This window comes from Vicia villosa, linkage group LG3 (assembly GCF_029867415.1).
Source record: "Vicia villosa cultivar HV-30 ecotype Madison, WI linkage group LG3, Vvil1.0, whole genome shotgun sequence".
Taxonomy (NCBI): domain Eukaryota; kingdom Viridiplantae; phylum Streptophyta; class Magnoliopsida; order Fabales; family Fabaceae; genus Vicia; species Vicia villosa.
In genome coordinates this window covers 215,534,758-215,561,674 of record NC_081182.1, presented here as the reverse complement: position 1 = coordinate 215,561,674, position 26,917 = coordinate 215,534,758, and the positions used below count along the sequence as shown (strand labels likewise).

General features: G+C 33.6%; 1 protein-coding gene across 1 annotated transcript; it reads right to left on the bottom strand.

The window, feature by feature from the left end:
* Nucleotides 1–16,179: 16,179 nt before the first annotated feature.
* Nucleotides 16,180–23,584, bottom strand: LOC131593545 (protein FAR-RED ELONGATED HYPOCOTYL 3). Its single transcript, XM_058866086.1, has 8 exons — nucleotides 23,387–23,584; nucleotides 18,119–20,322; nucleotides 17,987–18,043; nucleotides 17,429–17,500; nucleotides 17,278–17,340; nucleotides 17,135–17,203; nucleotides 17,012–17,056; nucleotides 16,180–16,509 (listed from the first exon to the last, which is right to left on the bottom strand). Exons 2-8 carry the CDS (start codon nucleotides 20,285–20,287, stop codon nucleotides 16,453–16,455), a joined length of 2,532 nt encoding a protein of 843 aa, XP_058722069.1. The 5' UTR covers nucleotides 20,288–20,322; nucleotides 23,387–23,584; the 3' UTR covers nucleotides 16,180–16,452.
* Between the last annotated feature and the right edge of the window lie 3,333 nt (nucleotides 23,585–26,917).

Genomic DNA, 26,917 nt, shown 5'->3' with positions numbered 1-26,917 from the left:
ACCGAAAATTGGGGGATGAAAAAGTAAAGTGCGAGAAAATAAAATCCTAATTACTATTACATCAAAAAAATTGCAACCTATATACTTTCTAGAATTTAAATAACAGAAATTAAATAATAGCATAAAATAAAAATGAAGGCAAAATTAAATAAAGGCAAAATTAAAATAATAATTAAAGACATGCGACATACACGGGAGGGAGATGAGAAGAGAATTCGCGAAAAAATGCAGTTTAGAAAAATCATGATTAAAAGCCTTATGGCTAGAAAAACCTAAAAGCCTAAAACCTAGCCTATAGCAGTTTTGATCCAGGTTTAAAATTATACCAATTTATTTAACAACTTAAATCCTAATCGGATTAAATTAGCCTAAGTCTACCGATTAAATTACTAATCCTAAATTGATTAACTAACTAATTACTATAATTATTAATCTAAAAACTTAAATTAAGTTATTAATCTAATTAAAATTGATTATTTTAAATTAAATATAAAATTATAAAACAAAAAAAAAAACCTAAGTTAAAAATTATAAAACCAAAAGAACTAAATAAAAGTAATAAATAAATAAAAAAAGAAAAGAAAACACACAGTTCACGTAAAAAGAAAATAAAGAAATTTTGAAAAAAAAACTGGCTTCGGATTAGGTGTGGTAGCCTTCTAGGGGTTCACCGTGGATGCATGTTTTGGTCCCTTGGATCTGGCTTCGTTTGAATCTAACGGCGGGTGGGAACGGGCTCACCATGTGTGTGAGCTAGTGAGACGCATGGAATCATCATTCAAATTTGTTGAAAAAAATAAGGTCGCTCTTGGGGATCGAACGGGCGTGTTGGACATTATTACTCTCTATCAATTGCCAACGGAGCACTTTCTGTTAGTTAATAACATAACAACCATTAAATAATATATAAAATACAAAATAAATTGAATGTAATACTGAAAAAGAGAGCTAAGCGTGGGTCCTCCCTTATCCACATGCATCCAATGAGATGGAGAGAGAGAGAGAGAGAGGCATTTGAATGTTGACTGCCCATTGAAGACTCGCCACGCATGAGGAGAGAAGAGTGAATGGATGACCAACGAGTGGATGCGTGCCACGCACGCGGTCACCTTTCCAATGTCTACTGTTCATCATCTTCTTGGCTGTACCTGCAGATTCTTTCACGGATTTCCCTGCGGCTTTACCTGCGGAATTTTCCGCAGGTTCTTCTCCACCACACCTGCAAATTTGAAACTCAAAAAAATACACGTTAGCCATAGATCAAGGGCACCCAGATCCACTAAATGCATCCTCCTGAATCCAATAATAGCATTGTTTTGGTCTGAAAACGGTTGTATCATGAGATACGATCAAAAGCTTTAGTTAGCCCTAACCATGGTGCTTTCAATCTCACGCATTAGAACTCCCATGTAGCACGGCGTATTTGTTCTGTGTTAAGTCCTGAATACGTCCATATGCACTACACTGATTAGTAATGCATGCTTGAAGAGATTCGAGTTTTGAAACCCTTATCCATGGCTGATGCGTGTGAGTGCGTTTCTGGAACGTCTTGACCTTCAAGAATAGTGTGGATATGCTCCTAGGGATCTCAAGGAGACAATGGAACGCTTGGTCTTTTCTTAATCTTGCTGGAAAATCTCTTTTTATCGTACCCTTGTTTTTTCAATTTTAGAAGTGTGGTTAGGGTTTTTAAGAGGCAGCCTTGCGTGAAAACCAATGCTGAATGCTTTGTGTTTATATAGGGGAAGGAATTAGGTCAAACATTGGGCTTGGACATCAAGTTTATTAGTGAGATTGAAATTTGATTCAAGTATACATTAAATCTTTATATTTTAAGCCAATCTCTCTCCATATCATGCATCCACGAATTTCTGAATCAAATATGAGTATTTTGATGATTTGATGATTTGGAAAATAAATCTTTGATTTAAATATATTCATCTTATATTTTATTTATTTTATTTAACATTTAAATGAATGAAAATTCACATAAATATAAATAAAATCCATAAAATTAAAATAATATATTTATGGGCCTTGAAGTAACCTATGGATAGGTTTAGAAACCAAAAAATTAGGCCCATTGATTGAAAAGATCAATTTTGCCCATATTGACTTTCACACAGTTTCTAAAAATTGCTCAACTTCAACGATGCGTATCTCTCTCAATTTTAACCCTATAAAGGTGTTATTGACCATTTTAGAAAGCTCAAGATGTCCTTTAAATCCTCCTTTTGGTTTTATTTCAATTCAATCTTCCATGTTCATGTATGCTTCATTTGAAAAAGATGACTTTTGGTTGACTTTTTAAAAGGACCTATAATATCTTGGATCATATCTCTTAAATGGTGCATTTTTGGACTTGGCTTGTGAGAGACAAAGTTGTAGAGAATTCAATTTCCTTCAAAATTAGCTTTAGATGGGAGATTTATGATGTTCCATGTGAAAGTTATGGCTGGTCAAAGTTGGGTTGACTGTCTCCTTTAAAAACCCTAATTTAGAAACTTAGGTTTTGATGATTTTGGAGCTTTCTTTGATGAATCATGATCAATCCTTGATCAAATGATGAATTATACTTTATAACGAGGATGTTGACAAAAAATCAGAAGTTTTAACTGTGGTTTGACCATAGTTTGACTTTTAGGTCAACTAGTCGACTATTGATCGTTTGGGCCATTGGGTGAGAAATCTTTTGAATCAGAGTTTGAAAATTGGCATGAGGATCCTTTGAAGCATATGAGAGGTTATGAGTTCCATTGGAGATATCAGAGCCTGACTTTCCTTTGAGAAAAGCAAAACCCTAGTTCTGAGGCACTTGTTTAGGAGATAGGTGACTTTGAGCAATTGGAGATCTTTGAGCATTCGAAAGGTGAAATGAGATGAGCAAATTTTGGGGTATGACACATACTAACTAATGGGCTTTTTCCACAAGGCCATTACACAAGCTAACTTAATAAACAAGCTAACTTAACAAACTAGGGTTTAAACACTAAAACCTAATTTAACATGCTAACAACCCTAGCATCTTCGTCACCTGCATGCTAGATCCATCTTCTACACCAGCATGTGAACAACCTTCGACTTCATGCTTAACCCTGTCGAACCAAGAAGCTACCCTTCGACCATACTAGAGTTCGATCCAATATCTCACAAAAATGTTAGAGGAATTATTCCTTAATTACTCTGGCAATACCGCGTGTGTATTATGTTCGGTGACCTAAGAATCATTAGTCCATATGATCCTTTTATGTTTCTTTTCATTGTTAGTGTGGAAAGAGGTTGCAGAATGGATCGGTATTTTGAATTTTTTTGTAGGGAGTTTAAAGGGGAGTTTTTTGAATTGGAATTCTTTTTGTAATATCAAGAAGGTGAGATCAGGTAAGGTGGGAATTGTCTGGTTAGCTCATGTTTGAAACCTGTGACTTTTAAGGGACGATATCACTTTCAAGAACGACGGATGGAATGTTTTAGACGTCGTGTGGAGCGTTTAGGCTACAGTATGGAGATGGTCTTTCATCAAAGGTATTACTCATTCCAGATGTAATTTTTACGAATTTAGCAAAAATCTTTTGTTTTATCAGCTTAAATTTCATTTGAATTGTAATTTCTATGTTTCCAAACTTCCGTCTCGCTTTTTTGTAATCAGAGTTGAAAACCCTTAATTCTCGTTATAATATATCTTGCTTAAAAAAAATATCATAACATTAAGATGCATATTGATCATAACAAACTGAAATGAAAATTTAATAATAAAGTAAAACTTTTTGATGTTGATTTTTGTGTGGGCTAGCGTATTTCATATATCAAATCATATATTAAAGTGTTTTTTTTTTGGTATAGTACATTTTCAATCTAGTATAGTAAAATTAAATGACCAGCCAACCTAACTTACCTAAATCAAAATTATTACCAAAAAACTTTATATTATCGAGGAGCTGAAATTTAAAATAATTTATATACAACATCACATTTTACATTCTAGTGGACTTGATCCCAACAATAACAAAAAAAATAATTAACACTATAATTTATTCTCATAAACTATTTTAAAAAATTAAAAAAAAATTGAAAACATACTTATAGTTATGAATCAGTCATGAATTGTTTTCATAAGCTATTTCAAACACTGGCATGAGTATTTTTGTCAATAAATAAGTTCAAATAGACCTGAATTCTGAGTGGCCAACCCTTCTATCTAGATCTCTCTATGCATTAATTAGATAACATTGTCTATATATTTGAGAGAAAAAACCATTACAGGATCCATTAGGAGAAATGAATTAAATGGGAAGACCATGAAGAAAGAGGCTAAAAGAGTTGTTGCTGGCACTCTTGTGATGGTTGGTTGAGGAACACAAGAAATAAAGGGACAGAAAAACTGAATCTACATGATATAGCATTAATGTACATTGATTTTAACAAATTGAAATAAAAATTTAAAAATAAAGTAAAACTCCTTTTTGACTAGGGATTGAACTCAGTTGATGTTAAATCCATATCAAATTATGTAGCATTGGCATTCTGAAAAAGACGTGTCCGTGTTAGTATCAGACACATGTATTGATATTTATAATTACGTTTAATTAATTTATTTTTTAAAAATATTATCGGTGTTGCTGTATCAGTGTTAGGGTCGTATTTAGAATATTCGTGCTTCCTAGATATCGAGTGCCCAAATTTTAAAACAAGAAATTTTCAATGAACAAACTGGAAAACAGTGGGTGAAAAAAGAAGAAACATGACCCATTTGAAATTTGCATGCAACCTATTCAGTGATACTATTGAAACACAAGAAAACATCATCACAATAAAAGGGTGAGTTAGATCAAACCAACCCAACACAAAATCACCATTTGTTTTATAAATGTAGTTTGTCAAAGTTCAATTTTTGATAACCAAATGTAATACCCACAAGAGAGTAAACGAGTGTGTTTTAAGATAAATATAATTTTTAAATATAAAATAAGACGATAACTTTTATTGAAAAAAAGAATATGAACAAAATTGAAATGTACCACCGCGAATGAATTTTGAAGTATAAAATAAGACGATAACTTTTATTGAAAAAAATTAAAATGTACCACCGTGAATGAATGAAGAAAGCAATGTGATTAAGGAACAAGAGCAACAGGGTTTCAAAAGTTGATAGACAAAACAACCTCCGCAAGTGTGTCGTTGTTTGTGCATGTAAAATGTATTGCCAGTGAAGATTTGTGAAGATATATATAAAAATAGAGATAGGTTATGTGCTCACTTGGTTATAAAAAGAGAGATTTGAAAGAATATTATTAGTGAATGGTTGTCATCTTCGCAATCATACATTTAGATAAATAAATATTATTCGTGAAAGATCGGATAGAATTGTAAATTATTTAATTTTATAAAAGAATTATTAAAAAAGAACAGCTCAGCAGCCGTCTCTGTTGGTGATTTTAGTATCATCAATGTATTTTGGTAGTAATGTGATTTACTGTAGGGCGATGCAATTATGCGTTAAGCTTGAAACGAGTTAGGGTAGTGCGGAGTGCACGCTCGTAGAGCCAAACGTGCAATTGAATACGAATAATAGAAACGGGGTTCCAAGGGGAGGAGCCCCTGGCGGGGTGCGGGGCAGCGGCCTGCCAGGGTCCAAGGGGCAGCGCCCCTGGCTGGGTCCTCGTTTGAATAGTTGCACCCTTTCCCAACCTACATAACCGTTTTACCGAACAGGTGTGTCGTTTTCCAACCGACATAACTGTTTCTACCGAACAGGTGTGTCATTTCGGTTTCTATTGTTGATCTCCTATATAAGGAGTCATTTGACCTCGGTTTCGGATAAAAAAAACATACTTCCTCTCTACATTCTGATCTGTTCTCTATTGTCAGAAACAAATTGTTCTTCAAGAATTATTCCCGCAAAGATTTCGTGAACCCAGACAAGAATAGGGTCGAAATACTTTGTTCGGAAAGTGAACGAACACGATTCTTGAAGATATCCAGGATTATCATACCATATTTTAACCGTCTCTGTCCAAACAAAATTAAGTCATCAGATAAGACGACTAATAAATAAACAACATCTATAAATTTCAATCAGATGAGAGGATCAATAAATAAGCAAATATCAATAAATTTCAATCTATTTAACCATTCTTAATAATTAAGATTTTTATGAGAAATCTCATTGACAACACATAAAGTAAATTTCAATTTATTTAATATTATAAAAAAATTACCACTGGAAATTTTACCATCATCACACTTTTCAGTCAGAACATTCATCAAATATCAAAGTTTGAATGAGATTAAATGGTTAGCCACAAATGAAATCTCAATCCATTTAATTTTTTTAATAGATAAGATTTTCTGACTCAGTTGATAATCCAGCTGCCAAACAGAAAACATTTGTCTTGTTTTTTTTAATAAATAAGATTTTCTGACACAGAGTCGATGATCGAGCTAATAGATAGGCAACCAACTCTCTAATTTTTTTGAACCATCCAATAGACTATTTATTATTTTTCATACAGTTTTAATCACAGCTAATGAAACTCATTCTCATCTTTTATTAACTTTTTAAAAAAAAAATTGAATCTTTAGTATATTTTATTAGTTTTTTTTAAAATAATTGAATATATTTTATTAATATATATATATATATATATAAATATATATATATATATATATATATATATATATATATATATATATATATATATATAGCCACTAATTACAATTTAATATTAGAAGAAAAAAAATTATTTCAATGATGTAACTATTATCATAAATTGATTACGAAAAATATTAAAAATATTTATTCTAAAGAGGTATTTATGAATTAAATCATCATAAACTATTTATATTTTAATGTACAATGCTGAAACTGTATAAAAAAAAACGTAATGCACGTGGACATCTGAAATTCACATCATGTATATTTGCTGAGAAGTTAACATAAAAAAAAATTAAAATCATATAGACATGTACCTGAGAATAATTTTCCTTATAAAATAGTGTGGGATAGAAATTAATAATTAAAAGTGGAAGTGATAACTTAAATGATATGTGATATTTGTATTATTATAAATAAAATTTTATATTTATAAATTAATAACTTTTAAAAAAATTATTATAATATAAAAAATTATTGATATTAATAAATTAATAAATTTTTCAAATAATAAATAATTACATTAAAAAGAGCGTATTGAAGTGTGTTGCTTTCAAAATGTTTTTCAATCTTTATCACTATTTGTATTCTATTAAAATTTTAGTCATTTTTTTTAACTTAATTGAGCTAAAACTGAGTAATTACTAATTAGCTTTTTAAGTAATCCATAATGATCTTTCTGAAATAACAATAAGATGTTATTCATAATGATATTTTAAAATAATATAAAAAGAAAGCCTTATTTACAGATACTAATAATTATTTTGAAAAAGTTCAAAAGAATGTAAGAAAATACTGTGATGGCAAAAAAAACTCCTGTTTTGCCATTTGCATTGAGCATACTAACTCATGAAATATCAAAACCTAAAGATAATTGCATTAAATTAAATATATATTATTTCTATCAAAATAAATTTTCACATATATATTAAGAGTAGTGTTAGTAAAATAAAATTTAAAAAAACAACACAAATGCGTATAACTACATTAGTTTGGAGTTTTAAATACAGTTTCTGCTTTGAAATGCATGCTCATACAATTGTTTATTTTACAATACTAAAAAAATGTAAATAGTGTGCCACCTTGATGTTGATTTTTGTGTGAGCATAGTACATTTTCAATCTATATGATATAGTAAAATCAAATGACCTGCCACTCTAACTTACCTAAAAGAATTGTTACCATAAAGTTTTATATTATCGAAGAATTGAGATCAAAATTAATTTATATACAACATCACATTTGTAGATATATTGTAGAGAACTTAAATCCAAACAATAACAGAAAAATAAAACAAGAAATTAAAGTAATAAAATTAATGAGAAACGCCTTTAAAACGGATGGTATAAACAATTAAACTTTATGATTTATTTTTAATTATTTTTTTCAAAATTCATCTAGTAACATTTTTGTGGAAGATTCCATTTTACTGAGTAGCGGGTTGTTTCTCACTTTGCCTCTTATTATTTCTATTTCGGTTTATTAGATATTCGATAGTAGCTGATGTTTCTTTTGTTTGTTTTCTTTCTTGATTTTTTAAAATCTGTAATTGTTTGAGAAGTATGAACCTCCGTTTCTTATGCACTTTAAGAATATTTATTTCTTTATCAGTTGTCTTGTGATAGTCTTTTTTCTTAGCTTCCTGACCTAAATCTAATAAAGAAACCATCGTATGTTCTTCAACCGTTCATTTAATATCATCTATTATTTTGAGATATTGGATTTAACTCTAGTATGATATAAGGGTAGTTTCTTGGTTTGGCAATTAGACAGGATCTTAGTATGTCGTCGAAGTCTGTTCATGTGCTGTAGTTAAAGGCCTGCAATGTTGTAGTCGAAGTATGCTCAAGTATGCAGTAGTTGAAATGCTAGAATTGTTAGCATGTTTGTTAACTCCAATTGTTTAAGTTAGTTTGCTCCCTAAATTAGCTTGTGTAATGGATCTGTGTAAAATCTCATTAGTTTAGTGTGTAAGCTTTATTATAAATAGCATACTAGTCTCTCATCATTGCACACTAGAAATCCTAATTAGGGTGAGAGAGAGGTTATTTGTTATTTTGTAACACTTGTAATCTTGTTTCAAAGAGAAAGTAAAAGAATAGCATTTTATAACCAATTTCATTTTGTTCTTCTTGCTTCCCTCTTTCATACCCTTGTGGGTTTCTTGCAAAGAAAAGAAACCTATTATACTTTGTTCTTGGCATCGATTTCACAACAAATTGGTGCATTGAGCGTGGAGAAGAATGTCGTTAACAAAGTATGAGATTGAAAAGTTCACCAGAGTGAATGATTTCGGTTTGTGGCGCTTGAAGATGAAAGTCATACTAGTTCGGTAGAGTTGGTTAGAAGCGTTGAAGGAAGTTGCACCCTTCATATTGAGCCTTGGTGATAAGGTTCTTCGACAGGTTTCGAAGGAGACGGCGGCGGCGTGTTTGTGGTTGAAACTCGAAAATTTGTACATGACCAAATCGTTGGCCAATCGCCTCTACATGAAGCAAGCTCGATATTTATTCAAGATGAGTGAAGACAAAGTCTTGGCTAAGCAGTTGGATATGTTCAACAAGCTGATTCTTGATCTTGAAAATATCAATGACAAGATCGACGACGAAGATCAAGCCCTGTTGCTGCTACGTGCTTTGCCTAGATCACATGCTCACTTCAAAGAAACTCTCTTGTATGGAAGCGAGCCCCTTACCTCTAAAGAAGTTCAATCATCCTTGTATTCTAAGGATTTGAATAAACGAAAGGATCAAAAGCCATCTTCGACTGGTGAAGTCCTGTACGTTAAGGCAAAATTCACAAAGAGAGATGGCAAGTTCGACAAGAAGAATGGTAAAAATTAGCTTAAGTCTTATAGTGGTGATGCATCTGGTATTCGATGTTATCACTATAAGAAGGAAGGTCATACAATAAAACTGTGTCATAAACGCCTAAAAGATTATGGAGGTAAGAATAATGGCAACGTTACCATTTTTCAAGATGATTTTGACTCATCTGATGTTCTTGTGTTTTCAAGCGGCGACTCAAGTAAAGAGTGGATTATGGATTCAGGTTGCACTTGGCACATGACTCCAAACAAAAACTTGTTCGAGGAATTTTTTGATCAAGATGGTGGATATGTATTGCTGAGAAATAACAAAGCTTACAAGATTTCAGGTGTTGGATCTGTGAGATTCAATCTCCATGATGAGTCAATAAGTTTATTGACTAAAATCAGGTATGTTCCTGATTTGAAGAGAAATTTGATTTCTCTTGGTGAATTCGGCAAGAAAGGATATATTTTCTAAGGAGAGAAAAGTATCCTAAGAGTCATGAAGGGGTCGAAGGAAGTCTTGATAAGCGCGAAGAAACAAGGGTTGCATACCCTTGAGGATAAATTTATAAGTGGTTCTGCAGATGTTGCATCCACGAAACCTTTATCGAAAAATAAAAATTTGGCACATGATATTAGGCCATGTTAGTGAAAGGAGTCTGGTCGAATTGGGGAAAAAATCTAATTGATGGAGACAAAGTCGAAAAGCTGAAGTTTTGTGAACCTTGTGTACTTAGAAAATCTTGCAGAGTGAAGTTGAGTAAAGGAAAACAAAGAACACATAGATCCCTTGATTACATCCATGCTGATCTTTGGGAGCATGCAAGGTGTCCATCACATTCAGGAACAAGGTATTTTTTATCCATAGTTGATGATTATTCTAGAAAGTTATGGGTATTCATCCATAAGACTAAGGATAAAACTTTTGAGAATTTAAAAAGTTGGAAGACTCTGGTTGAAAATCAGACTGGCAGAAAGGTCAAGAGATTGAGAACCGACAATGGCCTTGAATTTTGCAATGAGGCTTTCGATAATTTTTTGTGCAGCCTCTGGTATTACAAGGCATAGAACTACTTTAGTTAATCCCCAACAAAATGGTTTGGCTAATCGAACCATTTTGGAAAGAATTAGATTCATGTTGACTAGTGTTGGATTAAAGAAGGTGTTTTGAGAAGAGGCTATTTTGATAGAAACATATCTGATGAACAAATTTCTTTTGATTGTGTTAGATATGAAGAAACCTGAAGAATTTTGGTCGGGACATCCACCAAATCTCGAAAAACTTAGAGTATTTTACTGTGTAGCCTATGCTCACATTAGGCAAGACAAGGTCAAACCTGGAGCTCTGAGATGCATGTTCATGGGATACCCTGAAGAAGTCTAAGCTTATAGGCTATGGTGCCTAGAGTCAGGTCACAAGAGGTGTATCACAAGTTGAGATGTAGTTTTTAATGAAGCTGAAATGGCTTTCAAGAAAACTAGTGATGTTGGTCGAAGCGTAGAAATATCTGAAGAGCTAGAACAAGGAGAGATTCATGTTGAGGTGGTGCATGTCGATACTGAATTACTTATCATATATGAAGTTGAAGAATAAGTACAAGATGTTGATGATATTGAGGAAGTTGAGGAAATTGTTGATGACTACCTGTTAACCTGAGATAGTCCAAGAAGAGTCATCAAGCCTCCTCAGAAACTTGGGTATTTTCCTGATATTTTAAATTTTAAATATATTTTTATGTTATTGGTGGTATTAAATATGGTGCACCTGGATATGTTTCCCAAAGTTATTATGAGTATGGAAGTTAAACCGGACGAAGTGAATCATGGTGTTAAATCAGATGAAGTGAATGATGATGTTAAACTGAATGCTCGATCAACTATTGTCGAGGTAGATGCCATGCACAATTTACAAATAAACAAGAGTTTATTTTTCGTGAACATATGTTATAATGGATCCGCATAGAGGATGGGAACTTGGGGTTTGGCATTGTAATCAGAATATCTGAAAATGGTTCGGATGGAAAAAAAATCATGTGTAACAATGAGATGTGAAATAAGTGGCACGTATCAACCATTGATTAGGAAGTTGAAACGAGATGACACTGGATTGAGAAAATATGAGTGTATTTTTAAAATGCATGGATGTCATCAGGCGAATGATACATGGAAATTTAATGAAGTTTCTGGTATACATAATCATATCTTGAGTGACAAGCTAGTCAGTTATCCCGTTGTATGTCGCCTAATTTCGGAGGACGGGGACCTTGTTTCGAACTTGACATTAAACATGGTGGTTTCAAAAAACATACTTGCATCTTTGAAACAGAAAAAACCTCTAAATGTTTCAAATATCAAACAAATGTACAACATGTATGCTCGAAACAACAAGGCGGTAAGAGATCCAAGATCTGAGATACAACAACTGTTAAAGCTTTTGGAGGATTACCATTATGTTTCTAGGTACAAATTTTGTGACGATATAATTATCATTCGAGATATATTTTGGACTCATCACGATTCAATCAAATGGTTCAACACATTTTCCACAATGATCATAATTAATTCAACATACAAAACAAACAAGTATAGACTTCCATTGCTAGAAATTGTTGGTGTTATTTCTATGGAGATGAATTTTTAGTCGGCTTTGCATTTTTGGAATCCGAAAAAGAGGACAATGTTACATGGGTTTTAGAAATTTGCAAGACTATGTTAAAGGATCAAGAAAACATGTCACAAGTAACAATCATTGATCACGACACCACACTGATGAATTCAGTTGCAATAGTGTTGTGTTTCCTACATTGTATGCATTACTTTGTGAAAAGTCGACTAAAACCTGTGGTTGGCACCAAAAAAATCAAGGGTGAAGACAGAAAAATGGTGAAACCTAGTGTGGTGATGAAAAAGATGATGGATGCATGGAATGGTATAACAAATTCTTCCCTGAAAGAATTATATGTTGAATCTGTAATACATATCAAGAGGTTATGTGCAACATATCCAGATTTCGTGAAATATGTTGAGGGCGTTATTTTGGACCAGGTCAAAGAGAAGATTGTTTGTGCATAAACCGATCAGGTTCTTCATCAATACTGGTTTTGTTTTGGATGGATCAATATATCCATCTCCGGACTCAACCCTTTTTAATTGAAAAAATAACAAACAGAGGATTTTATGGATGTACATCTCTAGACACACCTTTATTTTTAAAAAAAAAAATAAGGTGTGCCTGGATATGCATATTTGAAATATGTCCTGATGATAGGATAGGGTTTCTAAGGTCATAATTGATCTAAAACTTCTATAAATAGAGGTTTCTCATTCCGCGTTCTTTACAAAAACCAAAATGAATATATATCCCCCATCTTACATTTGTGTATTTCAATAGCGTCAATCTCCCACTTTAATTTAAGGTAAGCAAGGACATACTTCTAGATGATCTAAAATTCAAATTGAATACTCTCCTGCGATATCAAGAAAATCGAAAATTTGTCAAGTTTGAATATCACTCACCCTCGATTGACTACGAAGGGAAAAATACAATTTATCATGCTTGAACTAAAGACGGATGAGGATTTAAAGGTTATGTTGAGTATATTTTATCGCTACTCAACAAAGGATCTCATTAAAGTGGATGCGACGACTGCAAGATCAACCTAAGATATTATAAGGATATTGCAACATCTTGAACCACTCATTTGTAATGGAATGTAATGTTAAATTTATATTAACGTTCATCCATTAGCGTTGAGAATTGTGTAAAAAAATATGTGTCTGAAGATGTATCTACAAACGTTTGTGACTTTTTATAGTGGTGGGAAGAAGAAAAGTAACCCCCAAACTTAAAATGGTTATGTTGGCGAGAAAAAAGCGAAATTTAATGTGAATACACATAGGTAGTACACCGATTCTCTAAAAAATTTAGACATAGTACAATTATTGTCAAATACCTCATTCATACAAGTCTATTGTGCAAAAGATATTGTTTACCAGAAGCATCAAACTAGGTGTTTATATCTTTTAGGGTTAATAGCTATTTACCCCCTGCCATATGGGGCCTTTACGAAAACCCCCTGTAAAAAAAAAGTCACACGGATGACCCTATAATTTTGCAAAATTCACTATTAAAACCTTTCCCATGCCAACTCATCCAAAATCCTAATGTGTCATTGTTTTTCTGTTTTTTCCATTTTCTTTAAATGCCACATGGATGTATTCGTTTAGGATATGACAAATTTACCCTCACGTTGTTTTCTAACCCTACTATTAAAAACTCAGACATGTTGGTGGAATCCATAAATTTCCCTCACCTTCCACCATATTCTCTCGTCTCCTCCATCGCTATTTCTAATCCTTCTTCCTTGTTTGTTTTCCTTGCTCGTCTTCCTTGCTCGTCATACCTTGTTTGTAAACTATTAACTTCACCATACCAAAACCATTCACAGAGAAACAGAGGAAGAAAAGTTAGAGATGTGTTGCATATTACTCCAACTTCACTCTACAGAAATTAAAACAAGCTTCCTCCAAAATATGTCACCATAGACGCATCTCAGAAAGCCGAATCCGAACTCTGCATTCAAAGTTTAAGGCGAGCTATTCATGAATCAATTTCGAACGGAGGAAAGACGAATCGAACGACGTACCAGAGATATCCCGAATAAATCTTCATCTTCAAGAAGAGAGACGAGCAAAGAGGAATGATTCAAAACTTTGTATTGAAGTTTAGGGTTCCCAATTTTGTTTGGATTTCATGATTTCTGTGTTGGTTATTTGTTTGTGCGTGTTTGAGGAGACTGAGTGAGAGCGATTGAGTTTGAATCCGAGAGAGATGACATTTTCTTGGTTGTTATTTGTTTTGTTTGAGTGAGATTCAGAAGAACAGAGAATACAGAGAGTGAATCGATTGAGTCATGAGGAGAAGAGATGGAGAGAACCGAGTGAGGCCGAGAGAGATAGAGAGAGCGGAACTGAAGATTTTTTGTGTGTGGTAGTGTTCTATTTTGTTGGTTTGGTTACAGAGATATAGAAGCTGGGAGAGATGATGTTTGGGAAGAACAAAGAAACAATGTTGTTGTTGAAGCAGAGGGAGAAATTGAAGAAGGTATGAACAGTGAGAGGGTTGAGGGTAAAGTTGTCCTTACATAAATGTATAAACACGTGTGGCATTTAAAGAAAATGGAAAAATCAGAAAAAACAATGACACATCAGCATTTTGGATGACTTGGCATGGGAAAGGTTTTAATAGTGACTTTTTCAAAATTATAGGGTCATCCATGTGATTTTTTTTACAGAGAATTTTTCGTAAAAGCCTCATATAGCAGAGGGATAAATAACTATTAACCCTATCTTTTAAGTATAGTTAGGTATAACAATACAGGGAGATATCCTAGTTAGAAATGATGTTAAACTTATGCAGATGAAAAATCTCAATATAAATGATGATACAATTAGATTTAACCAAAAATTAATTAAAATATATATGATTAAAATCATTTTTTTAATAGAATATGATATTTTGATATATAGTTTTGAGACTGTTAAAACACTCTATATGATATTTTAGATATATAACTTTAATTAAAGTCTAATTAAAATCTACTTTCTCTATTCTCTTTAATAATCAAATTTTATTTTTTAAATTCATTAATAAATGATATATTTGAATCATAAATTAGATACATCAATTATTTAATTAATCTAAAAAATAAAAGTTGTTTAAAAAGTAAAAATTGCTTAGAAAAAATGAATGGAGTATATAATTAGTAGACTACTTATATTTTATGTAAGAAATGATATTTTATTATGTTATTTATATTATTATTAATTTGACATAATTATTGTTGTTATCTTTTTTAAGACTAATATATATTATTATATTTATTTACATTATTAGTAATTTGATATGATTTTTTTTATTTCTAATTTGACCACTTTAAATTCAGCAATCCAAACACTTCATTTTTTCGATAATTGTACTATTGTTGGCAGTGATAAAGTTTCTCTTTTTTAATTTCTTCATTTATTCGAATTTTGATGTTTGCAGTGATAAAGTTTCTCTCTCTTAATTCGACCACTTTAAATTCTACAATCCAAACACTTCTTCATTTATTCGAATTCTGATGTTGGCAGTGATAAATTTTCTCTTTCTTAATTCAACCATTCAAACACTTCTTCATTTATTCCAATTGTAGAATCTAAAATATAAATTTGATTTTGATTGTGTAGTCATTCAAACCTTGTTTTTCTTTATTTCTGGCTTAATTCAAATTTTAGAAGCTTGATGCTTCAAAAACAAGCTCTGGATTTTATATGCAAGAATATATTATCAATGCGAGAGATTTGAGTTTTCACTTTTCAGGATTGAAAACAAAAGTTAATCATTTTTTTTTTTTTCTAATCGATCCTTACTCAAGTAATAATTAATTACTTTCATCTATGCTGATAAGGAAACATTGTGCAACAAGAAAATGTATTGATCTTCCTTTGCAGTGAGCAATTAAAAATAGAAAGCTAAATAATTAATACAACAAAACACTCATGAACAAAATTAAGGGAGAAATAAAATTATAGAATGAAGGAGATGTTTTCACTCTCTTTTGCACATAAAAGCATGCAAATACTCATATCACTAACATTAATATTCTATACTTACAATTTCCCCAAGTAGGCCTAAAGAATAACAAGTTTATATAATAATAATACAACAATCTCTACATGAGGTTGAACTCTGAAGCCTTACCTCACCTATATTAATAATACTATAAATATTAAATGTTATAATACAAGTTAGCAGAATTGATCCTATATTTATTAATATAAAAGCATTATATTACAAATACTGAACGTGAGATAACGCTTGGTTGTTGTCGTAATCAAATGGGATAAGGCTCAGATGTTGTCGTACTCAAATGGGATAAGGCTCGGTTGTTGTTGTAATCTCAGTTGAGGCTTTGAGGTATTCCGTTCTCTACACCAGATGAGCGAGAACTCACGCGTGTCTTGATGGATCCTCGTGTAACTGTGCTGCTCTCACATTAGGATCATCCTGCCACACAATGAAGAAGCCACATTACTACATAAATGATCTTCAGAAGAAGAAAAAGTTTGTAATGAGTAAATCACCAATTTAGTTTATGAGATTGTAGAGATCAAGCAAATTTGTTTGGCCTAACTTATCCTTACAAAACCAGCTTTTATGGTGAGGGGTGTCACTCTATATAAACTCTTTCAAGGCTCTGTCTCCAACCAATGTGGGAATCCAATGTGGGAATTGGGATCTTCCCGGTATATGAAATCAACAAAAATTCGAGATGGTCCTTGAATTGAAAAAAATATTTCAGACACAAATCTTTTGGGACAATGTCAGAGACCAAGCCAACAGTCCCAAAAAGACTAATGTGATCAGCGGTTTTAATTTTTAGAAAACATTTTAGAATTTTGTTAATTTCAATGACTAAATTGTTCAACCCTAACAATTTCACAGATTAAAATGGTGATTCCCTCGAAAATAATACTACTATGCAAGAACTTTAAATTGCCATACTAACCCTCATATTATATGTGAAACCAGTTCGCAAAAAATCCAGTTGTGCCTGCAAGTTTTGACTGTATAAGCATTCATCGAACATTACAACGGATAGAAAATGATCTTAAGTATTACTGAACCATACCAAACCGGGCATGCCTTGATGTGCACCATAATAACCATCGTGGCTGGTTGGCATGGAATTTATTGGTCCCTGCATACAAAACAGTTTCTGTATTATTGCGAGTCAGAAAATATTAAAGAAAAACTAATCAGTTTTTTACACACCAGTCCTTGAAGAGTCTGTTGATTCCCGTAGTAATCTTCACGAGTTGGTCCCATTAAGTTCAACTAAACAATCAGATATGAAAACTATGAAGTTCGTTCATTGAACATAATATATATTAGATCTACAGGATTAAGCATATCATTATCATACCATTCCCTGCACACTCTGTTGTGCGCCATAATAACCTTCAAGGGTTACTGCAGCTCTGGTGTTGAATTTGTCCTGCAAAAGAAGTCCCTTTTAAATTAATAGATGTGTGACTAGCAATAACAACAATCAAGCCTTATTTTTCAAAATGGGGTTGGCTACATGGATCAAACGGGGCCATTCAAATTCCTACTTAATGCTTGATTCTTTTTTACTTGGTCATTTTTGTAGAAACTAATTGTTTTTACTTGCTTGTCGTTCGTTATCAAAAGGCAATTTAACACTAATTATTGTTTTTTGATAGTAGCCTCGGGTATTTATCCCAGAGAGAAATATGTGAAATGAGATGATAAATAATTAAAACACATAATTCTATCAAAAGTAACAATTTATTATTTTTCTTAGCATGTATGTGTAAATAACCTAAACACAACGGCTAAAGAGGAATGGGCGGAGTATTGTAAATCATAATATGAGGCCTTTGTTTAATCTACAAGTTTTTTATCCCAAAAATACCATCAAACACACTGAGAGGTCAACTAGTAGTGTAAGAGTACAAACCATTTGTTGCAAGTTGTCTAGTGCCCCAACAGTCATCACCTCTGCTTCCGAGTTCATCTGCAATCCAACAAGGAGGTCATAAAGTCATGAGAGAGATAAAGTGTGGAAGTCAACTTTATAGAAACAACAAACCTTTTTCTTTTTGGTTGGATTCTTCTTTTTGTTTGACTTTCCCATATTTCTACTTTGGGTGTCTTCTTCAATGGAAAGCTGGCCATGAGCCCCTGATGTACCAGCTTCTGTAGGGCTCTTATTAGAATTGTTAACACTAACACAACTTTTGTATGCCTCATTTAGTGCATGGAATGCAATACTATAACTATCTTGAGACAATGATCCCTCTTCACTCAGTTTTAGTGATCGATGACATAAATCATTGTAACGTTGAACCCTAGCCAGCATAAGTTCAGATTCTTCGTCCATTATATTCCTGGCCTTTGCATCTTTTGCCCACCGTCTCAAAATATATTGAGTTGGGAACACTGATTGGCCAGAGTATTGAAGAACCACCAATGCATGTCGACAAAGATAACCTTTATATTCAAATAGCCGACATATACAAGACAGCTCTAACTTTACTTGATTCACCACAACAAAAAAGTCTTTGTTGGTTTCCATATCATGCACCTTATGAACAACAGCTGTCTCATCCTGCCTGTCAACTTTAGGATGACAAGCCACTGCACCAATAATCTCCGCTTGAATCTTCTTGAATACTGTATGTGTGCAAATCCCTGCAACAGTCTTTTCTAAAGGTGAAGGAGTTTTTAATATTGCCACTTTATTCCAAGTATCAGAATCTGCTTTTGCTTCCTCTTCATACCTGTCTTGCAAGATGGAATCGTACTGTTTAATAAAATCTTGCACATAGGTCTTCCGATGAACATATTTGTCAAAGAATGAATTTACACTTTCAGATCGTTGGGCAGTAGACATAGCCCCTAAGAACACATCTTTCATGAATGTTGGTGCCCATAACTTACGATCTTCGTATAAAGACAGCATGCAGTCATCTTGTCGAAGCTCAAATCTATCCAAAATCTTCTCCCATCTATTGTCAAAATCATCACTGGTCAGTGACCTAAATATGCACTTTTCAAATTTTGCCATAAAATTCTCATGTTTTTTAATTACAGGAGCTAAATTTTCAGATACCTTCCCCATTATATGCCATAAGCAAACACAATGGCAAGAACTAGGAAAAACATCTGAAATAACTGACTTCAAAGTCATGTCATGGTCAGTAATTACCACTTTTGGAACTTGACCACCAACACCTTTCAGCCACGTCCGTAATAGCCAAGAAAAAGTTGTGGCACTTTCATCTGATATCAAGGCACACCCAAGTAATATAAATTGGTAGTGCTGGTTCACCCCAACAAAAAGCACAAGAGGCATCTTATATTTGTTTCTAACATAGGTGGTATCAAATGACACTACATCACAGAAGTTGATGTAGTCATACCGACTTTTAGCATCAATCCATAAAAGACTTTTCAGACGTTGATCCTCACCGAGATCTACTGCGTAAAAGAAGTTAGAATTCATATTTTGCATCCGAATAAAAAAATCAAGCATAAGTTTAGCCTCCCCGAACTCCAGTCCCAAATTCCTTCCTTTTTCAAACGGATTCTTTTCATTCTTGATACCAACCACAGTTTTGTATTCTGCAAATTGCCTGGCCATCACAGCATACATTCTTCGTGTTTGTTCACTTACTGCCTGGGCTGGTAAGAGCTCGTGATTATGCTCCTTTACAAAACTATGTATAACCCATTTCCCATCTGACCTTCTTTTTACATGCATGCTTGCTTTACAATCAGTTTTAGAACAAGATCTTCGACCAGTTGAATTTTCAGATTCTTGCTTGTTCTGTCGTGCTCGTGGTCGGTTGAAGGATTTGTCATACTCTCGTTTTGTTCCATATCTGGAACAAGCAAACTTTGCATCTATAAATTCTCTTGACGTTTTTGAACGACGACTATTTTGTATTGCAGTGTTGAATCCCATTGACCGAGCATATTCTTGGTAGAAAGAATATGCTTCCCCATGGGACTCGAATTCCATGCCAGAAAGTGGCTCAAGATTTGTATCTTCCTTAAACATTGCCATATCAACTGTGGGGGAATTCAAATCTCCGCCATTTAGAGCATGCACTTCAATGCCAGCATCAACAATATGCCTGCCGTCTATACCTCCATTGTGCAATTTTTCGTCACCTTCCAACATGTGATCAAGTGTAGTTGTTTCTTCTTCCTCTTTATCATGTTCACCAGAGGGTAACCTGAGATCTATATCCATTATGAGAACAACTTGCTTTGATGATTTACAGGGTACTGAAAATTATATAGGAATAGAAATTATGTCAAGCCATCAAGTAAATCAGTTCCACATAATGTAAGCTGTTAGGATATAGAATAAAATATATTAAAGTAGTTAGAATTGTTATAGAAGTCAGTCAGTTAGTTGAGGTTGTTATAAAGAGTGTGCATAAATAAGAGAATACGAAGGGTACTGACTACTGAGCATCTATGAATATTGTAATTCTGCTAATGCTAATGCATCAAGTAGTTAACTTGTGTTTAAGAGAAATGGAAGTCATCTGACAATAATAAACACTAACTCGTGTTTAAGAGAAATGGAAGTCATCTGACATTAGACTAGTGATTTTTATGGTACTGAATGTTGTGTAACAAGAAGTCCAAGAAGAGCATAGGATAAGAATATTGTAGAGCGGTCAGAGTGAATGCATTACAAAATGGGAGTGACCCATGGAGGAAACGATGTTTATCACACACAAGATCAAATAAACATGTTAGAAACCAAAATAAGCCCAAATTGGAAGAGTTGATCTTGATCATATAGAGGATAGCCTAATATTTAGGGGTGGGGGTAGACTAAGAAAGCATCGAAGAGGAACTATTAAAAAAAGGATCTAGAATTAAATAGCCTCTTTGAAGATATGGCTCTAGACAAAAACATCATGTCATTGTCATCGGTAATTCCGTAACCAACTTAGCTGGTGGAAAAATTCAGGTTGGCTGTTTATGGTGCCATGACACACGAGATGGGTAAATAAGTGGTTTGACTGCTGCCAACGGGTTATGGAGGATTCAACTTCTATAAGTTTTAATAAAGCATACCTTTTGTCACCAAAGTAAATGTCTGATGAACAGAGAGATGCTTTTACACATTTAGTAAAGTCTAAGGGTTTTTTTAACCCTTACTAAAAACGCAATGGCTTTTCATTTATAATGAAAATTGGTATTAAGCCATTAGCAGAATGCATAAAGAAGGAAAATAGAGTATTAGATCCAACTATTTCCCTCCTTATTCGTCTCAAGGCCTCAATGGTTAGTTGTCCTAACAACTTCCAGGTTAACCGGATAAAAGTATAAAAATTTACACCATGTAACTTAAGCCAGGGCTTAGTTATGTAGAAAAAGACATTTCCTATCCTGTATTTACACAAAATCTACACACCGAGCACCTCTAGTCCATAAAGAAACACAATAAGTAGACATCATAATAAAAATGATCCATTCACATCATATGCATAAGCATCAAAAATCTCAGGAACTAACTAACCTATCTAAACACAATTAACAGAATAAAAGATCACATACACAAACATTTCCTAACCTAAAATTTTAACAGCATTAAATCAAATTGTTCAATATAAGTGCATAACATTTTACTTAGAGGACAAGACATTCCAAGGAAAAAACACGACTCTGATAAAATGTAATGTAATAACAACAACTCTGGTATAATAGCAAGTGCCCAAGAAAAATACGAAGCATGGCTCATAATGGCGTTAATTCCAACATAATTAATAAATTTGGATCTAGGGTTTAAGAATGAGGGAAAGAGAGTTTGAGATAAAACAAAAACTGAAAATGAAAATTGTAAACTGAGTTTTTGACTTATATAGGGAACCGATCGGTTACATAAGTAACGCCTCTAACAGTTTTCACTAACATCAGCCTATCATATCTGTACATAGTTGATGCATTAAAGCATAGTCAAATACATCATAGAAACAAATAAACAAATACTCTAACAATTCTTTAGGACAAAATAAAGAACTAATACTGAATTAAATGCAAAAGAACCCAAATGTCAACACAGTTCAGCCTACTTTCCTAAATCAAACAAACAAACACAAACCACAAAAAAGATAACCTCTAAAATCCAATTCAAAACCAAAAAATTAAATTTTCAAAAACAAAACACAGCTCTATCATCATAAAGCACATAAAAACTCATCCACACACACATCAACTCAATCTCAAAAAGAGCAATTTTGGAAAAACCATGATATTAACAAGATACTAATTCAAGCCACATTTTCAATTTCACAACTATTAAATAAAAAATAGAAGAGAACATCACTAAGTGAGTGTTTGAAGTACAAGACCGCAATTCTAACAAAAGCTACACTCCGGAACTTCCACAAAAAACCACAGTGTCTCCCTAATTACATAAAACTCATTGCCCATACAAACAACAACAACTAAGCCTTATCCCACCAGGGTCGGCTACATAACTTTCGCCATAATGTTCTACTTCTATCAAGGACCATGCTTATATCCAATTCATTAATCTCGAGATCTTTCTTAATAACTTCTCTTACTATCTTTCTAGATATTCCTCTTCCTCGAACTGTCTGTCTTCTCTCCATCGGGTCTACTCTCCTTACTGAAGAATCTACAAGTCTTCTCTCTACATGCCCAAACCACCTAAGTCAGACACTACCTCGACAATCTCTCTAATATTTTCATTTCTAATTTTATCCTAACGAGTCTTACCACACATCCACCGCAACATCCTCATCTTTGCTACACATCCACCGCAACATCCTCATCTTTGCTACACATCTGTGCTACACAGCAATACAAACATACACTAAAAAACTATGTACTACCGACACCTCTGAAAAAAATGTATGTTTGTGTCAGTGTCAAAAACCTACACCGACACTCGTGAGTCGTGACTACATGTAATCTATTAATTTTTTAAATTATTACTCGTATCACGTGTCATGTCAGAGCCAATATCGTGTTCGTAGTGTCCATGCTTCATAACTAAAAAGTAAAAACCAACCATTACACTTTTCAATCTAACCACCTAAACTCATCAGCAAAAGTTCAAAGATGAAACACACTACCACCTCATACAGTACTACATAACTAACTAACTAACCTCAAACCATATATAAATACATTAGTTTCAAATCCAGAATCAATCAAACCAAACTCCATTAAGCATAATCCAAAGCTAATAATCAATGATCCAAAACAATTAAATTAAACAAAAACAAAAAAACAAATCTAAATAAAAAAATTAATTAAAAATTATAGCAACAAAAAAAAAAGAGTGAATTTCAATTTCAGGTACCTATAAAAACCGAAGGTGATGTTGATGAAGATGATCTGAAACAGAAAGAAGAGATTAGAAACTCACGCGAGGAGCATGAGCGTGAGATGAAGCCTAGGGTTTACAAACGCACTCGATTCCTTTCGTTTACCAATCCACTCGCTTTCGTTCTTTTGCAATCTCACCGCTCATCTCGCACGTGTCGATTTCTTCCATTTTATTCTTTCGGGTTTTTATTTTTTTATTTGCCACGTCATTTCCCGCTCTTGAGGATTTTAATAATGAGTGAATGGGTTCATTGTTGGAGGATTACAACAAGAACAAAGCGCGTGATATTGGAAAACGGAGGCGTTAGTGTTTTTTAGTTACAAGCAATAAAAAGTTAATTTGTTCTATAAATTATCAAACTCTTATCAATTTACTTTTTAAATGATTATATTCAATTGAAAAAAATTGATTTGTTTATTATTTAAATATTTAATCTTTTGGAAGCTAAAAGCCTAAAACTTTTTTTTGAAATAATTTAGAATTGATAAGAGAATAATACTTACTTTGTGTTTTGAACTCTAATAAGTAATAATGAAGGGAGCTATTTTTCCCACCTTGTATTACACCTATTTTATTATCAGAAAAATTAAAAATAATACACTTTCCGTTTCATATTATTTGTCGCAATTGAACATTTCACACGAATTAAAAAAGCAGTAATAAAAGTGAGAGAATAGTAATTTTACCGAATTATCCAGATTAATTATTAGTGAGTTCTAATTAGCATTAATGTTAAGTTAGAAAACAATGAATTAAGAGTATTTCTTAGAGGGTACAATCGGAAGATTAAATATAATATTGCATTGGTGATCTATAGTGACAAGTATTTTGGGACAATTTTCTTTTCTAAATGTGACAGTTATTTTGGGACGGAGAGAGTATTGGATTATCACAGTTCAAAGCGTATGTTATGTGGAAACACTCTGTTAAGTGTAGTATTTTGAATTTTTTCAGAAATTTTATCAATGTCTTGGTGAGAGAGAATGATTTGAGGGTTACGTGTTATTATGGCTACCCGAAGAGAAATCGTAGACAGCAAGTGTGGGATTTACTTCGTAACCTTCAATGTCTAACATCATGTGGTGTATCATCAGTGATTTTAATGACCTATTGTCACAAGATGATAAGTATGGCACCCACCCACACCCTAACTGGTTGTGCAACTGATTTCGGCAGGTAGTTACCGATTGTGATCTTGTTGATATGACCCTTGTTAGGCATCAGTTTACTTGGATTAAAAGTAGAAGGACCGATCATGTTATCAAAGAAAGATTGGATAGAGCATTAGTTTCGCCAGAGTGGCTGCTTCTTTATCCACAAGCAAAATTGACTAATGTCCTTGCTCCGTCTTCTGACCATAGCCCGCTTCTGTTAGACTGCAAACCAAAACAAAGAGTTCATATTAAATTCCAATTTCGGTTTGAGAATAGATGGTTGTTGGAAGAGGATATCAAGGAGGTAGTTCAAATCGACTAGCAATGTGGAGAGAATAATGTTGTGGAGAGTCGTATTGCTCATTGTGCGGAAAATCTAAACATATGGCATGTGCTCAAATGTAGGCAACAGAAGGAGGCCCTGATTAAAAACAAAGAGATTATGGAAAGGTTGAGAGGGTGCCACGATATGTATGAGGTGGGTCTGTTCCTTGCATTCCAACGTGACTATAATATTTCATTATTGTGCGAAGATACGTATTGGCGGAAACGGGAAAAAATGCATTGGATGAAAGACGGGGATCGTAACACTACATTTTTTGATCGGTGTACTTCGGCTCAGAAACAATTTAAGAAAATTGAAGTGTTAATGGATGAAGAGGGTAGCGAAATTCGTGAACAGGAAAATTTTTATGGGCTAGCTAAGCATTATTTTCAAGAGCTTTTCACAGCAAGTACAGGGGTGTATGACACAATTACCAGTAATATCCAAGGCTTGGTTACAAAATAGGATAATTTGCGTCTTTTACGTCCGTTTGAGAAAGAAGAACTTTTCTTGGACCTGGAAGAAATGCATCCTAACAAATCTCCGGAACCAGATGGTTTTAATCCAGCTTTCTTCCAAGAATTATGGGACTTATACGGAAACGATATTTTCACAGCAGCCTCGACTTTGTTAGGACAACGATTCTTCCTAAATTCTTTGACCGATACCAACATATGCTTAATACCGAAATGTCCAAAGCCTGCAACTATGAAGGATGATCAGCCTATTTTTCTTTGCAATGTTGTCTATAAAGTGGTGTCCAAGGCGCTAGCTAACCGTCTTAAACTGTTGTTAGATAAATGTGTGTCAGAAGAGCAATCGGCATTCGTGGAAGGTAGATCTATCTTGAATAACGCAATGATTGCTCAGGAGGTTATATTCATGCTCTTAAGAGAAAGACGAAGGGGAGGAAAGCGCACTTGGCTCTTAAGATTGACATTAGCAAGGCGTACGATCGGGTGGACTGGGGGTTTCTTAAGGAGATGCTTGGAAAATTGGGTTTTGCAGAGAAATGGATTCATTGGCTAATGATGTGTGTCACATCGACAAAGCGACCCGTTATCATTGTATATGTTTATTCTTGTAAGGACTTACGACACCCATCAAACGTGTGGTGGCTAGCAGAGATATCCATGGAGTTCAAATATGCAGGGGGCACCTAGTGTGTCCCACCTTCTTTTTGCTGACGACTGTTATTTATTTTGCAGGGCGAATCTTTCGGAAGTTCAAAACTTTATGGAGTTGCTTAACATTTATGCAAAAGCTTCAGGCCAAGAGATAAATCTGTCTAAATCTGAGGTTTTCTTCAGCAATAATCTAAGCAACCTAGCAAAGGAAGATTTAGCAAATATTATGGGAGTTAGCCATGTTTTAGGGACCGGGAAATATTTGGGTTTGCCATCGATGATTGGAAAAGGTAAAAGAGCAAATTTTTTCATATGTTAAAGACCGTATTTGGAAGAAAATCAATTCATGGAGTGGGCGGTCCTTATCTAGAGCAGGGAAAGAAGATATGATTAAATCGGTGTTACAAGCTATTACGGCTTATATCATAAGTTTATTCATCCTTCTGGAGACAATTATTTATGAAATAGAAAAGATGTTAAACTTGTTCTGGTGGGGTGGAGGTACAAATCACAAAGGTATCAGGTGGAGAACATGGGAAAAGTTAGCTTGTCCGAAGGAGGAAGGGGGTTTGGGATTTCGTGATTTTAGATCTTTTAACAAGGCTATGGTTGCTAAACAAGGCTGGTACATCTTGTTTAATCCTCATATTTTAGTTTCTCGCATCTTCAAAGAAAGGTATTTCCCGAGATCTTCTTTCTTTGATGCGAAACTTGGTTATAATCCTAGTTTTGTTTGTAAAAGTATCTGGTCGACTAGAGAAATTTTCATTATGGGTTGTAGGTGGAGTATTGAAGATGGTATTCAAATTAACATGATGAATGATCCTTGGCTCCAAGGAAAACGAGATGGTTGTCTGCATGGTCCTCAAAATCAAGGTGTGTATAATATAACCGTTAA